The 18,853-nt window shown below is 47.1% G+C and overlaps 1 protein-coding gene across 2 annotated transcripts in view; it reads left to right on the forward strand.

Moving 5' to 3' along the window:
- The window catches only part of LOC144763842 (mitochondrial amidoxime-reducing component 1-like), a 202,180-nt gene that overhangs the window by 120,493 nt on the left and 62,834 nt on the right, over positions 1–18,853 (forward strand). For both annotated transcript variants that reach the window (XM_078649813.1, XM_078649814.1), the window contains 2 exons: positions 2,117–2,178; positions 2,349–2,420. In XM_078649813.1, coding sequence (XP_078505939.1) covers positions 2,117–2,178; positions 2,349–2,420 — 134 coding nt within the window. The remainder of the gene's footprint in view (positions 1–2,116; positions 2,179–2,348; positions 2,421–18,853) is intronic.

Consider the following 18,853-nt stretch of genomic DNA (forward strand, 5'->3'; position numbering starts at 1 on the left):
TTGTGGGCTGCGCGGTTGGCAGGCGTTCTCTCACTGAGCCAGGTGTTTTCGAGTTTTCGGCAGGTGCGTTTGGATGTCAAGAGGTCCAGGGTGAACCAGCTGGCTCTCTGGCTGGTGTCTCTGTTGGTGGGTTGTCTCAGTGGTGCTACGGTGTTGGCGCAGCCTTCCATCCAGAGTCTGATGGTGCGGGCTCCTTCATCGGGGTCGGTGGGGCAGCTCGGTGGGTTGCTTGGAGGTGTGTTTCTAGTAGCTCTTTGGTGACTTTTCCCCAGCGTCGGCGGGGGATCTGTGGGGTGCGGTGGTGGGTGATGGGTTTCTGGAAGGTGAAGTGGACGCAGGGGTGGTCAGTCCATGTGAGCTCGGAAGCATGGCTTAAGGCAACGTGGGGGCTGGAGGAGAAGATGGCATCGAGCGTGTGGCCGGCGATGTGGGTCGGGGTGGTGACGATCTGTTTCATTCCGAGGGTGGCTAGGTTGTTGATCAGGGTGGAGGAGTTGCTGTCGTTGTTGTTCTCCAGGTGGTAGTTAAGGTCACCGAGCAGGATGTAGTTGGTGGAGGTCAGTGCGTGCGAGCTGATGAAGTCGGCGATGCAGTTGCAGAATTGGGGACGTGGGCCGGGTGGTCTGTAGACGAGGCTGCCCCTGAGGGTGGTCGTGGGGTCCGTGTGGATCTTGAAGTGCATGGGTTCGGCGGTGGTGAGGGTGTCGTTGGTGATAGTGGAGACCTTGATGGTGTTCTTGTGGATGATAGCGATTCCTCCTCCGACTCCGTTGGTGCGATCTCTGCGGGAGATTTTGTATCCGTTGGGAATGGCCACTGCGATGTCTGGGGCGGAGGCTTTGTTCATCCAGGTCTCGGTCAGGAAGGCGACGTCAAGTGATGTGGTGGTGAGTAGGTCCCAGAGCTCGACGGCGTGCTTGCGTGCGGAGCGGGTGTTGAGCAGGATGCATCGCAGTCGGTTGGGTTCCGTTGTAGTGGGTGCCTCGGCGTCGTTGGTGCAGGCGAAGTTGCAGTTCTGGCAGGTGAATGGGCCGTGGGTGCGCTTGGGGGTGGCCTTGTAGCAGTTGGTGGTCCGTCCGTGATTGAGAGCGACGAGGGTGTTGGCGTTGTAGTGAAGTCGGGCTTTGTTGATGGCGTGGGGGCATGGGGTTCTGGAGCTGGGCGCGGTCCAGGCGCAGATGTCGGCGCGCCCGCTGCGCGCGTCTGCCATATCAGGGGGAGGTGGGGAGGGAGTGTCAGCGGGGAGGCGGGAAGACTGGGTATCGAATGGGCAGGGGGGGCGGGGCCGCAGGGGGGGCAGCGGCGGAAAAATCGGTGGGCAGAACGGCGGCAGAACTAAGGGAGGAACCCAGGCACACAGATTACAGAAGGGAAACGGGCGGGGGCCGGGCATACAAGGTACAGAAGGCAATGGAAGGGGCACAGGCACACGGTAGCAGGAGACGGCAGGGACAGAGATCGAGTGCGAGGCACCAGGAGCGGGAGGAGGCAGCAGAGGAGCACAAGGCTGGCACTAGTGTTGGTGGCGCTGCAGCGGAGGGGGAGCGACCTACCAGAGGTCAAGGGTCGCTCTCTCTACTGCGTCTTATTCTTAAAAACTGACCATATGGTAAGTTGTCATAGTGCAAAGTGCTATTTTTGTCTGTTGGCCTTCTATACAGAGTGGTGGTCAGTCTGTTGCGATTGATTCTTACTTCTATGAATAATACTGAGCTAGTCTTTTTGTTCATAATGAATTATTGCCAGGTGTACAGTTATTCAGCCACTCAAGGAATTGCTCTAATTCGTGTTCTTCTCTAGTTCCTATGCAAAAGGCATCATGAATGTATCTAAGCTACTTTTGTATAATTGTGTTGATATGTATTTTGAACAGACCTCACAGACCACATTGCAGTGACATTAGGGACTATCTGGAGTCTTCTTTAATGGTAACCAAGAGCATCTGTATTTTTAAAGGGACAGGTAAAATAACCTGTTTATTTGCTGCATGTGACTCATTGATTGGACATCCTTGGATGGCAATATATCCTTATGCATGCACATAATATTTGCATAATGCACAATGAAAACGGTTGCAGGAGGCCTGGCATGTGATCATTTCTAACATTTCCTCTAGGATTCTTGGGATGAAGTAATGATTGGTGATGTGGAACTGAATAGAGTCATGGCTTGCCATAGGTAAGGAGAACACTTTATTCTTATTGTGTTAAATATACCAGGTCGATGAAAAAGTGGGATGTTAATGATTACAACCGATCGAACGGGAAAAGCATTGGGCTTTTTTCATCTATTTTACGTCTGCTTGAGTGAGTTTATTTTCATGCTTGCTGTGTTTCTCATTTTTGTAGATGCATTTTCACGACTCTAGACCCAGACACTGGGATCATTAACATCAAAGAACCACTGGAGACACTCAGAACGTATGTGACATCTTTGTACTATGATATATGTTATAATAATTAATATTGTATGTGCTCCCATAGCAAACTGTTTTAAAGTGTATCTATATTTGTGACATATAGATAGATGTGTCCTAAGGTAATTATAAGCCATGCACAGTTAATAATTTCATTGCAGTGATATTATCAATGATGTCATGGAAGATGTTATGAGTGATGTGATATGTGGCGTAATTAGCAGTGCATGGCGAGGGCGTAAGTTATAGTTACTTGTGACCAGGCCCTGTGGCCAACACCAGATGTGCAGCCAACCTAACACCGCGAATGGCCTTTGCCAGTGTGCAGCGGGGATTGGCTGTATGCCGGGTGTTGGCCGATGCAACTACCCCCCCACATTCAGCATACATGGCTGTGTGAGTGGGTGTGTCAGTGCCACTGTTTGTCTGTGATTTTGTGTGTGAGTGGTTCTCTAAGTCCCTGAGTGGATGTATCAGTGCTGTATGGGTGTGTGAGTGACTGTATGGGCATGTGTGTATGGATGTGTGTGTGAGTTGCAATGTGGGAGTGTGAGAGTGTGATGGGTGGGTCTATGAGTGTTTGTGTAAGTGGCAGTGTGGGTCTCTGAGTGGTGTGTGAGTGGGTGTGTCAGTGGTTTTGCTGTATAGGTCTGTGAGTGGGTGCGTAAGTGTCTGTGTGGGTCTGTGAGTGGGTGTGAAAGTGGCTATATGTGTATATATGTGGATGTGTGAGCGGGTGTGTCAGTGCCTGTATGGGTCTGTGAGACTGTGTGTGAGTGGTTCTCTGGGTTTCTGAGTGGCTGCATCAGTGACTGAATGGTTTTGTGAGTGACTGTATGGGTGTGTGAGAGGGGGTCTGAGTGGGTGTATAGATGTGTGAGTGAGTGGATGTGTGGAGGTGTGAGAGTGTGTATTTTTAAATTGGGATTCTGGATCAGTAGATTTGGATCCGTCGGTCCGTCACTTATTCACACGGAGACTGTGTTGAGTGCCGTGGTGGATCAACAGATCCTCGCACGACCCCAAAAAAATGCTTTTGTGCAATTTCCTGCTCATGAGAGTCCCCCACAGACTCCTCCACCACTTCCATGGGTTTAGAATACCCCTATCCTGAACCCTTATAACCTATTTTTATTTAATTCCTCCTGTAACCTTGTCCTGATTCACAAAATGGCAGTCACAACTTTTCTCTCAGGTAGCGGCCAGCCAATCACGGCTTCTAGATGTACATAAATCGTTTTTCTTTAATAACACCAAAACACCAAAACTACTGAGCAGATTTACACCAAATTTCAAAAAACCCTCTTTCTGGACAAAGATCCAGCTTTCTGGCAAATTTGGTGCAATTCCAATCAGTTGTTCACGCTGTAGTTGTGTCTAAAATTGCTATGGGAAATTGGATTGACAAAACGTATTTTGGGACACACCTTTTTCTCAGTCCCTGCTTGACGCTTTCCCCTGAAACTTTCCAGACAGCAGCTAAAGTGAGTGACAAACTAGTTTTGAAACTTTTTATGTAGGTTCATCAAACGGTGCCAAAGTTATTAGAAAAACGAAACCCGCTCTGGTGACTGCCTGTAGGCAATATATATATGGCGACTGGTGGGCGTTTGAATGCACAATAAACTCACTGGAACGAGAATCACCGAGTTTGTGGCTTTTTTCGAATTCTCGTCGATCAGCGGAAGCGGATGCCAAGCTGGGCTTCGAGACTTGTGGAAATATATATATATATATATATATATATATATATTAACTATGGGCAAATTTTGCAGATCTGCGGTCCGCGAATTCGCGCGTAATCGCAAAAAATCCACAAATTTGCGGATTTTCCCGTGAACTCGCTGATTTTTTTGCGATTTGCACTCTACTCAACTGGAGTACTCTAGTGGCTAATCAGTAAGTGCTACCTCGTTGGGTAAAAGTATAGTGCTTTTCCTACACTGCAGCTGCGTAAAGGGCCGGAAGGTTTGTCTCCACTGTCCATGTGTGCCTGTAACTTTTCCACCACGCCAAAAGGTGCTGAGGTCCCTTCAGTGAGCTGTCCATCAAAGTTGGGAAATGGCGGGAATACGTTTGATACCGCTAGTGTGTGGTGCAGGGCCAAATAGGCGGGGCTTCTATGCATGTCAACATGCCTCTTGTGTATAAAGGGTCAGAGAGCGAGCAGGGCAGCAGGTGAGGAAAAAGCAGCCTCCTGGTCACAGGAACTACACGGGGGTTACGCTCGAGAAACTCATGGAATGCAAAGAGTGACCTGGGGCTTCTATGCGTGTTCACATGCCTCTTGTGTATAAAGGGTCAGAGAGCGAGCAGGGCAGCAGATGAGGAGAAAGCAGCCTCCTGGTCACAGGAACTACACAGGGGTTGCGCTCAAGAAACTCATGGATGCAAAGAGTGACCCGGGGCTTCTATGCGTGTATTGTATTGTAGTATTGTATTGTATTGTATTTATTATTTGTAACGCGCAACTGTCACCCTACGGGTATCCTGGCGCCAACATGCCTCTTGTGTATAAAGGGTCAGCGAGCGAGCAGGGCAGCAGATGAGGAGAAAGCAGCCTCCTGGTCACAGGAACTACACGGGGATTGCGCTCGAGAAACTCATGGATGCAAAGACCTCCCTCAAGTATTACAGCTAATTTTCGACGGCAGATATGGGGTTAAAGCACACTTGCCCAGCCTCGACCGTGCTCACTAATGTTTTGGGCTGATTAAAACGTTACTGAATTTGAGCTTCAACTCGGGCACCTGCTTTATTTATATCTGTAAGTGCTTCCTGTTGAGGTTTAATTTTTGGCCCACAGGAAGCACTTACAGAGTTAAGGCAGGTGCCCGAGTTGAAGCTAACTTTGTAACCATTTTAGAATGGCGCCGGCAAGCTGCCAGAGTTGAAGTTGCAACTTCAACTCTGGCAGCTTGCCTCACCCAATATGGCCGGGAAACTACTTCCTCGTGGTACGCTAGCCACTCCCCGTCTGACCGGTGCGATTCGGCCCTCCAGACGCACGCTGATGTTCGATCGTGAACACCTCGGTAAGCCATGCGTCGATTCCCTGGTTTTGCCCACTTGTTCCCCTTGGTTTTGACAGGGGTGTGGACCGAAGGGCTGATATTCCTTTAATTTCCCACAGGCTAATCCTTGTCGGCATCCACCGCAACTCTACCCACGCCCATCTCACATCCTGGGCATCTATAACCTCCAATTCAAGGGTTAGCGCTTCTTACAATCCTCCCAATTCTAATTCAGCCTAGCGTTAACCTCTAGGTAATTGCTCAGGGACTTACTGAATTCCCTTCCTTCCAGACCTATCCCCCACCTTGTAACAATACCTCCGCTGCAGCGGCGCCACCGGACAGGACGCCCTGCATTCTGTAGCCCTAGGTAAGCATCCCCGCCTGCCACCCTTGGTTACATGATTCCTTAACTTAACCCAGGTTTTGCTCGGGGTTAACTGATTCCTCCCTCCCCCAGACTATCCCTCACCTTGGAACAATTCTTCTGCTATAGCGGCGCCACTGGATGGGACGCCCTGTCATTCACAGCCCGAGGTAAGCTCCCTCGCATGCTACCCCGTGCTGCCCTGTTCGTTGACACCCTAGACTAACCTTGTTCTTGCCCTTCTACGCAGCCATCCCAGGGCTCCCCCTCGCGCCCTACCTCCGTCCTCCTGTGCTTCCAGGGACAGCCTTCATTCAGCTGGAACCTTCCCTGGATCTCTCTGCAAATAGGTACATTACCTCAACCCTTCCCTCCGCAAGCACGCTGGCTTGCTAGACTGCCGCCGGCAGCCTCCCCTCATTCCCACACAGCCCCTCACAGCCTACTCTCTATTCACAATAAACAGTGTCTGGATGAATGTCACTGTACACGACAATCACCCGCACGTATGTAAGGTTTCACCTTAAGGCATGGCATGGTAAGCATCTTATGCTATGTACAGTAGGTCGTGGTGAGATTTTAAACCAATTTCCTTGTGTGTTTTTTCCCCATTTTTTACAGGCTTGTACATTCAGGCAGTACATTGGTTGTCCTGATGATGATTCTTTATTTTAACAGGATCGAAACGCCGTCGACAGTTGATGTGGTCTAAACACTAGTTCCCCATTGTGTAACATAATTACGTTTTTACTACATGAGTATAGCTAGGTTGAATTATTTTCATTTCCTCTAGCGGCTCACAAATTGTAAAATTTCCTGAGAAACCTCCCACCAAATGTATATTGTTTGTCTAGCCTTGTTGTTCGTTGTGGATACAGGACTGTGTCCCACTATATATGTGTTCTTTTGAAAAATGTGTTTATTCCTTTCATCATTAAATTGCAGGGTCCGGCTGGACACCTTACTTATTATAGCGCAGATTGTGGCCTATCAATATTATTTTCCGTGTGTATATTGAATTGCTAAGGACCGTTGTTTACTTATAATACTGCTGTTTGCTATGGCAGGGTGGGAGCCAAGGCTCCTGCCCAGTCATAGCAAACTTGAGGACCCATTAGGATGTAGGACGGATCACCACTGCCCGCATGGCGGTGGGAATCCACCCTACATCCTAGCCTGCCCGCCGCCCATTTCCCCCGCCACATTAGTATGGCAGGGGGACCGTGGCGGATGGGAAGACCGCCCGCCGCTATGAAAAAGGGTTTCATATGGTGGTGGTGTCTGCTAGACACCGCCATCCATATCAGGATGCAGGTGGGAGGGTGCCTTTCTGTGGCGGCATTGCTGCCACGGAAAGGCATGCGGTGTTTGTGTTTGCGGGCCCCCAGTCTGTTGGGGGTGGGGGGTGGCACATGGGGGGGTACCTATGGTATCCCCCAGCAGTTCCATGCCCAACATGGCAGGCACCACGCGGTGCCTGCCATGTTGTGCATGGAAGTGCACAACATGCCTTCCTGGCATTGTGGCGGGCGGTGCTGAGTGCACCGCCCGCCACAATGCCAGGAATGCAGGATGCGCCTGCCACTGTGGTGGGTGCATCCTAATTGCCCTCATGGGACCCCCGCCCTTATGGCGGGTGGTCCCTATCCCCGAAAAGATGGTGGGCGTAAATAGTCCGTCCGCCATCCTAATGACCCCTTGGTTTGGATTTTGAAAGAGAGAGCAGGGAAACCTGCTCTCTCTTTCAAAATGCAAACCAGATTGCTTTTCCACACGGGAGCTGCATGTTAGCAGCTCCATGCAGCTCCCCATGTGGAAAAGCAATCCGGCTCCCGAAGGACGCGGGGAGCCGGCTGGGACCGTGGGGGCATTGGGGCTCCCCCCACTGTCCCCAACGTTGTATTTAGTCCCCGGGGATGGGGTCCCCAGGGAGAATAAAAATTAGTGGTAGGTGCTAATTTTTTTATGGTAAAATTAGGAGCCACACATCCAGCGCGGCACTCAACGCGGCCCCCCGGTGTGCACGCTTTGGATGCGTGACTCCTAACGCGCTGGGTACGCGACTCCAAGCAAAAAAAAGTAATATTTTTAAAAATGTATATCAGGCTTATGTGTTTTGATCTTGGGTGGATCTGAAAAGAGCCCTTGTGTTTATTGAGAGATTTTGGTACCTATGATTTAGTACCTATGCAGAGTCTAAAGTTGATGAGGAAGACTCTGTTACCCTCATCTGTAAAATGTACACCATCTCTCCTATAGATGCCATCCATATTAAAACGCAGATTGTTGTGGTAAATGGACCCCATCCTGTAATCTCGGAGATAAACAGAAACAGCTTTATTGACATGTTTCCTAGCTTTCTAAAACTGTGGACAAAATTGATTGGACCAGTTCCATTTCTGTCTTTGGCATATATTAGAATGGACAAATGCAGTTTGGGGAAAGAGTGACATCAATTATCCAAAGGTGTCCTTCATATGCATTTCCAGACCTACCCCATTAAAAGTGCCTAGGTCATTGCCACCACAGTGCACAATTATGAGGTCAGGGTGTTGGAGATGCAAAAATTATTTAACCAATGGCATCAATTGGTGCCACTTTAATCCTCTCTGACCAAACCATTTAATGTCTACATTTGGCAAAGCTAGGTCTTTGTCAATACCTCTGTTTTCTGCATACCTTTAGCTCCAGAAAATATAGCTGTGCCCCACAATCCACACTCTAAGCATCTTGAAGGGAGGTCTGGATGCACTCAGACGGTGTCTCTGTGTGAAATGGCAGTTTGAAAACTAAGATTTGTCTAAAATGGTGGATAAGATGCAGTTTTGGATAAAGAAGAGAAATGATTGGCTGTTTAAGGACATTATAGACTGAAAAGTAGGGTGCATGTTTCTGTGTTTCAAAAGCATGTTTCTTATTGGTTGGTAAAAACTGTTTGAAAGGAACATTAGATAGGATAAGCTGATATTTTGAAAAGTCAAGTACACTTGCTGTTTGGATTAGCAACATTGTGTGCTGAACTTGTGACCTGTGTGTTCAGTTGAGTGTTCCATGAACTGTTACTATGGTAACAGGCAGTAAGCAGATTGGGGGTAGAGTTCAAAGTCAATTGGAAAGGGTTGAAATGTGTAACCAATAGAAATGTGACACATCTCCAGATTTAAACAGAATTCATGAAATCTGAATATGTGTGTGAATGCTGCACCATTCTCCAGTTGGTGTAGCAAGCCTCAAAAAGGAGAATTGTTTTCATTTCTCCTCATTTTTTCTCTTTCAATATATGCTACATTGCACATCATACATTGAAGGAGAAAAATGCCTTCACTGCTTATTTTTGAGCAGGAAGGTGAGTCTTCCTGCACAAAAACAAACTCCACACAACACGTGATATCCATGCACCATGGTGCAAGGGTACCTGTATGATCCAAAAACAAGAATTGGCTTGGTGCAAGGGTACCTGTGTCACCACATGGCTGCAGTTTAAGCAGCAGTGCAGAGGGAAGCATAGACTTGCAACATATATATGGTCATATGTTGCATCCCTGTGCTTCAAAAGTACCATAGCACACTGCAGCTAAAGAGGTTACAGTGTCATGCTGCAGCACTTCCTTATAGTTCTGCACTTATACATTCACCATACACTACCAATGCATTCTTTCAGTCAATTATACACTACGCGTACATTCAACCAAACTTTCATACACTATCATACAAATATAGCTCTTTTTGTAACCAGAGAAGTTAGTTTTATTTTTATTTTTTATTTTTTTGTGCTTTTTTGAACAATTTTATGAATTTTTTTTTTAAAAGGAAAAAAAGAGAACTGGAGGAACAAAACAATGAACTTCAGGGGGGAAAAAACTAGCACCAATGATTTTCTTGTGCTCTATAGATCAGATCTACGGACTGTTCTCCATAACACACTAATTTGTTGCACTTAATGCAGTGCACCTTCAGGTGGCCAAATTATGGATGTATGTCCAGATTTTGCGGTGAAGAAGATGTCCTGGAAGTACTTGGCACTGCAGGTGGAGGATTTTCACAGAGTCTCCTGCACTCTTCATGAGCCAGGTTCACAGGGTGCAGTATCTTCAAGTGCTTCATCATACTGGCTGTTCCACAGGAGTATTTTTTGGTAGGATCTCCTCTGGAAAGCACCCTCTCACAAATCCTGCAGGTCACTTTAGTTGCATTAATTTTTTTCTGGCCATCTGGGATTGAATTTTTTTTCCAGACAACTGATGTATATCTTTCTGAACGTGGAGGCTCAGGAAGAAATTCCTGACCTGAAGAGTGGTCTGAGTCTGATGATGGCTGCTGTCCTGAAGCCATTTTGTGCACTATTGAAAAAATAGCACAAAGGAATGCAATGAAAATAGGTTCTTTTCAGTTGAGAGTTGTTCCTCCAAAGAAGGTCTAAGAAGAATGATTGAAATGGGTGGGGTCCTTCAATAGCCACTGCTATCAATAGGAAATGTTATGAACCAATCAAATCTTTTTTTTTCAGGTCACATGGGGTCCGCGCACCGTGCACATAGGCAGCACGCCCCCAACGCGACTTCGCGAAATTGGATTTAAAAGTGATATAAGTTTATTAAAAGTAAAAGTATATTATTTTTACGATTAGCTTAGATAATGTCTCGCCCTAATATTTATATTACATATATATATATATATATATATATATATATATATATATATATATATATTCACTGAAAAAACCATAGGTTATAGACCATATATAGTTAGGAATTAGCATTTACAAAACCTTGAAAATTCACTGAAAAAACCATAGGTTATAGACCATATATAGTTAGGAATTAGCATTTAAAAAACCTTATTTTACTCACACAAAACCATTGAAATTCCATATATAGTTAGTTGCACTAACTATATATCGCGCACCCGCAATCCACTGCTGATCATGTCACATATTACATCATTCATGACATGGTCAGTGACATCACTGATGACATCACTGATGACATCTCAAATGACATCACTGATGACATCACTGATGACAACATCCAGTGACTATGTTTCTGTAAAGTTAAAATATGTCTTACATATTCAAGAATGAGTGGATGTATAAGTGTCTGGATGAAGGATTTAGTAGGTGCATGCCTGACTGTATGAGTGAGTGATTAAATGTGTCTCACTGAGTGCATGGGTTAGTGACTAAACTGTCTTAATTTGTGCATCATTATGTCTGTTGTTCTGTAAACTGCTGCATGTGTTGATCAGTAGCTATATGAGTAACTATATGGGTTATTGATTGGTTGCCCAAGTATTTGTATGGGAGACTGAGTGTGTGTGTGGGTGGCTGGGAGGTGTATGACTCTGTGCATAGATGTGTGAGCAGTTGATTCACTAGATGTATGGGTTCAAAAGTGCATGTGGAAACAGCTGTATGGGCGGTTGACTGTGTGCATGAGTGTATTGGTGAGTGAATGGATATCTCAGTGCTGCATGTCAAAGTAAGTACATATGTAAAACACAGTACATGTGAGAGTTGACATATATAAATAACTGTGCATAAGAGCCAGTGAATGTGTGAGTGGCTGTATGGATCACTGTGAACTTGTATCAGGGATTGTATAATAGAGTAAATATGTGTTAGTATATGTTTGAATAAGTAAGGTGTGTATAACTGTATAGTTGAGGAAATGGAGGTGTGATTGATTCTTTGCATGACTGACTAGGTGTGTGAGTAACTCCATGGATGAGTGACAGTCTGTGAGTGTCTGTTTACACTGAGTGTATCTAAGGTTATATTAGAGTCTGAAGAGGTTCATCGTATTATCACATGAATGATGTCATCAGTGATGTGATCAGTAATGTCAAATGAGATGTCATCAGTGATGTCATCAGTGATGTCATTTGAGATGTCATCAGTGATGTCATCAGTGATGTCATTTGAGATGTCATCAGTGATGTCATTTGAGATGTCATCAGTGATGTCATCAGTGATGTCACTGACCATGTCATGAATGATGTAATATGTGACATGATCAGCAGTGGATTGCGGGTGCGCGATATATAGTTAGTGCAACTAACTATATATGGAATTTCAATGGTTTTGTGTGAGTAAAATAAGGTTTTTTAAATGCTAATTCCTAACTATATATGGTCTATAACCTATGGTTTTTTCAGTGAATTTTCAAGGTTTTGTAAATGCTAATTCCTAACTATACATGGTCTATAACCTATGGTTTTTTCAGTGAATTTCAATGTTTTTTTAATAGCAAATATCATAAGCTGTCGAATGTCAAGTACGTGGTAAGTGAAAACATTTTCGTGTTTATGCACACTGATCTGCTTTGAATGGTGCCCCCCCCCCCCTCATTTCTATTAGGAGTACTCTCTCTTTGCAGATAGTGAAAGGTAGTTAACGCAGGCCTTTGCCCCCGTTGTAATCCGTCGTGCCTGCTTCTCTCTCCATTTGATTGATTGTTATCCAAGTATTTACTGTTTTAGAATTAGTTCTCTTTGGTTCATTCTCTATTTACAAACAAACACAGAGTCGCAATACTCTGTTTAGTCTTTGCAGATAACGAAAAATCGTGTAAAAAAAAAGAAAAGGAATCGAGTAAAATCAGTAGGCCACTAATGGGATCTCTTTTTGACCTCGCTAAAATAGAAACATTAGGAACAACCCCTCATGACAAATACAAAACTAGTGAGATGAACTGAACTCCACACAATGATGGCTGCAAAACAGCTCGGCTCCGCCACCCACCCCGCCCAAAATAACGATAAAGAGCGGCTGCCATGATTGGTTGCGGAATGGCCACAACGGAGCTACGAAATGGTGCTGCTCTCATGCTAACCCCAGCTTCAGTCTGAAACATCCAGAAACACTGTAGATTACCAATTCGATCAGTTCCGGTAGCGCCCCAATGTAACCCGGTAGAGAAGAACTAGCCCTCCCCTCTTTGACTGATGGTTCTTGTTGCCTGTCCCTTCTGTTGTCATTTAACAGAACTATTTAGCCTGCTGAAAGGGGTTGTGTTCCGACGGCTGGTTGGTGGAGACATTTTGACTATATTCTGGACCTGCGTTGTCGCGTAATGCGTCATATGAAGCGCCGCGTTAGCGCATCCGGAAGTCATCCGGGGCGCGCAGCGCGTAACGTAAGCATAACAAGTCATGTGACTTGTTAATAAAACTTTTCATTGGTTCATTTTACTTTTTTTATTGTAATGATGAAAGGCTTGGTCATATCACCTAAAAATTACGCTTTTCATTACTTCCGAACATTATTTTTTCTTAAATATATGTTATAATGTTCCAGGCTAATGTACTTTCCCGGAAATTTTACAACTGTCCTGCAAGTAAAATATATTCTTTTTTCGAGAAAAAGAGCGTTTCTTCGTCCCATGACGGAGCCGTTGAGCAAAAGAGGGTCGACCTGCTGTCTTAGTCGCCGATACGCCTGAATATGAGATTCTTATCGATCACTTTATGTTGCAGGAATAGAAAACACAACAGCCCTTGACCATTTATCTTTACTGCGTTCCTTCGTATTATACCTTTTACCCTTCATGTAATTGGTCTGCTTTATTTCACTTGCCTTTTAATGATTCTAAAACAGTGACTATCATTAAAAACTTTACCAATGTATATACTACTACCATGTTTTCTTTTAAAAACCTTTATTGTGAAAATTTCATTATACAAATACGAGCCTATAACCACGTGGGCCTGCCACGGAGCAAACTGTAATCGTATATGATGAATAGACATTTACACTGTAGAGGAACGTAACGGGCGGGCCATTAGGTTGCAAGAACTAAGGTGTCTAACAGTTACGGAATCGGTGGACGTACACGACAGGGCCAGTTACAATAAAATTATCTAGATATACATTTGCGGGCAAGTACCATGGGTGACGTTAATTCGAACTTTCAACAGTACAGTAATCAATAACACATCAGAACTTAATATCAATAGGGATGTCGAAATATTCAATCAATTCTCGTCCCCGCCCACCATGTGCTTCAAAACTGCATACGTATCTCGTGATTTCAAGGTTCTGCAACCAGTACACAACAAGGAGTTACGAGTCCCATTTATTCCGGCACCATTTTGGGCGAGGACGGGCAGGTCCAGGATATAGTCAAAATGTCTCTACCAACCATCGACTATGATGATGTTCATATGCTGTATTTATTAGAGTAACACTCATCTGTCCACATGAAATTAATTTACCACAATCTAAACATGTCATTTTAATCTTTCCAAAGTTCTTCTAAATATTTGGGACCGTTTCCCTTGCCTCTGAAGCTCTCAGTACCACTTCTTTGATGAATGCACTAGCAGGTCAGGGGTTCTCCTCCAAATCTCTCTTTTATGCAGCACTATAATTAATTGGTGCCACCTCTCCATATGACGATGCATGGTATAGTTACCACAACTATATTTTTTTTCGGTTCCTCTGGAGAGTTCATCGTGGCAGATGAAGCGTGTAACGTACCGGGCATTTACCTTTTTTTGCATGTACAGGAAAGGGAAAAAAAATCGAGCGTCCGAGTTCTAAGGTGTCCCAGGGCCATTTTAGTGGACCAGGCCCAAATCCAAAGAACAGGCCGCCATTTTGAGAGTCCTCTTGCAGCCGCCTGTCGCTGTAGCATCAACAGCAGCCGAAACTCAGCTGAATGGCAACTGAAACGGTAAAGGGGCGCCCCACTACAGCAGACGAGCCTCCACCTAGGAAGGCCCATTCACGCCGGCTCCCCCCCCCCCCTTCGGGCACCCCACGCCGTTATTCGGAGCAGTATTGTAGGATGGCCACACCAGTGCGGCAACTTGCTAGACATCACCCCGGTGGTAACCGAATCTCAACGCCTTGTGGTGTCTTCTATTCAGAAAACATTGTTATGCTGCCTTCGACCTATTCGCCGCAAGTGCGCACACAACTCAACTGCATAGCTTGCTAGACACCACCTCGGTGCCATCCGGATCTTGGAATGTCAGCGCCTTTTGGTGTCTTCTCTTCAGAAAATATTGTTGCGCTGCCTTTGGCCCCATTCGCACATCGGTCCGCAACTTAGACATCACCTCGGTGCCATCCGGATCTTGGCATCTCAGCGCCTTGTGGTGTCAGTCAGAAAATATTGTTGCGCTGCCTTTGGCCCCATTCGCACATCAGTCCGCTACTGACACCATCTCACAGGCCAACAGGGCGCCCCACGCCGACTTTTACCATTGTAGGATGGCCACACCAGTGCCACAACTTGCTAGACACCACCTCGGTGCCATCTGGAACTTGGCATCTCAGCGCCTTGTGGTGTCTTCAATTCAGAATATATTGTTGCGCTGCCTTTGGCCCCATTCGCACATCGGTCCGCTACTGACGCCATCTCACAGGCCAACGGGGCGCCCCACGCCGACTATCAGCATTGTAGGATAGCCACACCAGTACAGCAACTTGCTAGACATCACCTCGGTGCCATCCGGATCTCGGCGCCCCACTGCAGATGAAGTGCCTCTCAACTATGAAACCACCACGGTGACATCCGGATCTTGGCGCGTTGTGCTGCCTTCGGCCTATTCGCACATCGGTCCGCTACTGACGCCATCTCACAGGCTAATGGGGCGACCCACGCCGAGTTTCAGCATTGTAGGATGACCACACCAGTACAGCAACTTGCTAGACATCACCTCGGTGCCATCCGAATCTTGGCATCTCAACGCCTACTGGTATCTTCCATACAGAAAATATTGTTACGCTGCCTTTGGCCCCATTCGCACATCGGTCCGCAACTTAGACATCACCTCGGTGCCATCCGGATCTTGGCATCTCAGCGCCTTGTGGTGTATTCTCTTCAGAAAATATTGTTGCGCTGCCTTTGGCCCCATTCGCACATCGGTCCGCAACTTAGACATCACCTCGGTGCCATCCGGATCTTGGCATCTCAGCGCCTTGTGGTGTCTTCTACTCCGAAAATATTGTAGAAAATATTGTTGCGCTGCCTTTGGCCCCATTCGCACATCAGTCCGCTACTGACACCATCTCACAGGCCAACAGGGCGCCCCACGCCGACTTTTACCCTTGTAGGATGGCCACACCAGTGCCACAACTTGCTAGACACCACCTCGGTACCATCCGGATCTTGGCATCTCAGCGCCTTGTGGTGTCTTCAAATCAGAAAATATTGTTGCGCTGCCTTTGGCCCCATTCGCACATCGGTCCGCTACTGACGCCATCTCACAGGCCAACGGGGCGCCCCACGCCGACTTTCAACATTGTAGGATGGCCACAGAAGTGCGACAACTTACTAGACACCACCTCGGTGCCATCCGGATCTTGGCGCGTTGTGCTGCCTTCGGCCTATTCGCACATCGGTCCGCTACTGACGCAAACTCACAGGCCAACGGGGCGCCCCACGCCGACTTTCAGCATTGTAGGATGGCCACACCAGTGCGGCAACTTGCTACACACCACCTCGGTGCCATCCGGATCTTGGCATCTCAGCGCCTAGTGGTGTCTTCTATTCCGAAAATATTGTTGCGCTGCCTTCGGCCCCATTCACACATCGGTCCGCTACTGACGCCATCTCACAGGCCAACGGGGCGCCCCACGCCGACTTTCAGCATTGTAGGATGGCCACACCAGTGCGGCAACTTACTAGACACCACTTCGGTGCCATCCGGATCTTGGCGCGTTGTGCTGCCTTCGGCCTATTCGCACATCGGTCCGCTACTGACGCAAACTCACAGGCCAACGGGGCCCCCCACGCCGACTTTCAGCATTGTTGGATGGCCACACCAGTGCGGCAACTTACTAGACACCACCTCGGTGCCATCCGGATCTTGGCGCGTTGTGCTGCCTTCGGCCTATTCGCACATCGGTCCGCTACTGACGCAAACTCACAGGCCAACGGGGCGCCCCACGCCGACTTTCAGCATTGTAGGATGGCCACACCAGTGCACCTTACTAGACACCACCTCGGTGCCATCCGGATCTTGGCGCGTAGTGAAGCTGCAGCAGCTGCAAATAAGCTTCAGACAGTGTTACAACCGCTGCTCAGAACTCTCAACTATGACACCACCTCGGTGCCATCCGGATCTTGGCGCGTTGTATTGCCTTCGGCCTATTCGCACATCGGTCCGCTACTGACGCCGCCTCACGTGCCAACGTATTTTCTCCGCATTTTATACTCTATGACGCATAACAGGTCATGTGACTTGTTTATAAAACTTTTCATTGGTTCATTTTACTTTTGGTTTCCTAATGATGGAAGGCTTGATCATATGACCTAAAAACAACACTTTTCATTGGATGAAAACTTTTTTTTTTTCCCAAACGATGAAAGCCCCACCTTGTTTCTGGATGTTTCAGACTGAAGCTGGCGTCAGCATGAGAGCACCACCATCTCGTAGCTCAGTCGTGGTCATTCCGCGAGCAATCATGGCAGCCGCTCCCCACCAGAAGCCTGCAGGAGTCGGGGCCCCCAAAACTTTTGATGAATTCTCAAGGCGGAGGGGACGCTTTCGAGAATGGGGTCCAAGACCTAGCAGACAAGCGTCCGATTTCCAAGGTGTCCCAGGGCCATTTCAGTGGACCAGGCCCAAAAAGGAAACAGCCTGCCGCCATTTTGAGAGTCCTGTGACAGCCGCCTATCGCTGCACCGCAAGAGTGGGCGCAACTCAGCTGAATTGCGGCTTTTGACACAGTGGACCAAAAACGGACGGAATGGCAACTGAAACGGTAAAGGGGCGCCCCACTACAACAGATGACACTCCACCTGGAGAGGCCCGTTCACGCCGCCTTCCCCGGGGCGCCCCACGCCGTTATTCGGAGCAGCATTGTAGGATACCAAAACCAGTGCGGCAACTTACTGGACATCACCTTGGTGCCATCGTTCTGCTGCCTTGGAACTATTCGCACAACAGTTTGCTACTGATGACCCACCCCCCGCGACGCCCCACGCCGTTATTTGCTGGGTGGCAACTTACTAGACATCACTTTCGTGTCATCTAGATTTCAGCGCGTTCTGCTGCCTTGGAACTATTCGCACAACAGTTTGCTACTGATGACCCACCCCCCGCGACGCCCCACGCCGGAAATCTGGACGTTGTGCTGCGTTGGGACTATTCGCACAGCCGACCGCTACTTCGTTGTTTTTCCCTAAAAATGTTTATATGTTATTACTATTTTTGTTTTCTTGTATATATTTATAAATTATTAAAGTTTTATAATCTTACTACTTTGTCGGAGTGCTATATATTTTTAATGTGACACATAATTGTAAAAACTTTGATGTACAAAGAGTCATCCCTGGAATCTTCCGCTTCAGGCTCGGTCCCCTCCCCAATCACAATACAGGATGGTTTTCAGATAATAGCAACGCTTCTGCTGTGACGGATCTCATCGAGTGTGGGCCTTGATCTACTATAACTCCTTTGAAGAGGGGTGATTCTTTACAGCTGTGGCCATAAACTACATCTGCAGGGCTAGCTGATACCCTAGGACCAGCCTGGACAATCGGACACAGAGGAAAAGGAGTGTCAGAGGGTGCGGTAGTGAATAGGGCGAAAGGGAGGTGTCGGGCGGGCACAGGGTGTGATTCTCAGGGAAGAGCAGCGCAGATGGGGGGAGGTTTATTACCCATGCATAAGACAGAGAGCGGGGGTGACCACTGCCTGGGGGAGATGCTTGCGAGGGTGGGGAGCCATGCTAAGGATCGACAGCGTGCACAGAGTGGGTCTGGTCAAGGCATCTAAAATGGCTGCCGTGGACGACAAAAGTGTGGCATTTGAAAAAAGACAAGATGGCGCAGACAATGTTTTTCAACACTTCCTGATTTCCTTCGAATCGAACGTTAACAGACGTTGGGGCATATTACCAAAGTTAAGCGATATTTATCCCTAACGATGCTTAGCAACGATTTTTTTACCGTCAGAAATTATCGCAGATAAACCTTGCTATTATCAAGGTTTATCGCAAATACGATAAAAAACGACCGCAATGCATTAATATCGCTGAAAACTCCGCGATATTCATGCATTACAGAGCTAATGCTCTTAGCCATGTTATCCACCTCCCATTGG

This window comes from Lissotriton helveticus, chromosome 6 (genome assembly GCF_964261635.1).
Source record: "Lissotriton helveticus chromosome 6, aLisHel1.1, whole genome shotgun sequence".
NCBI classification, from domain to species: Eukaryota; Metazoa; Chordata; class Amphibia; order Caudata; family Salamandridae; genus Lissotriton; species Lissotriton helveticus.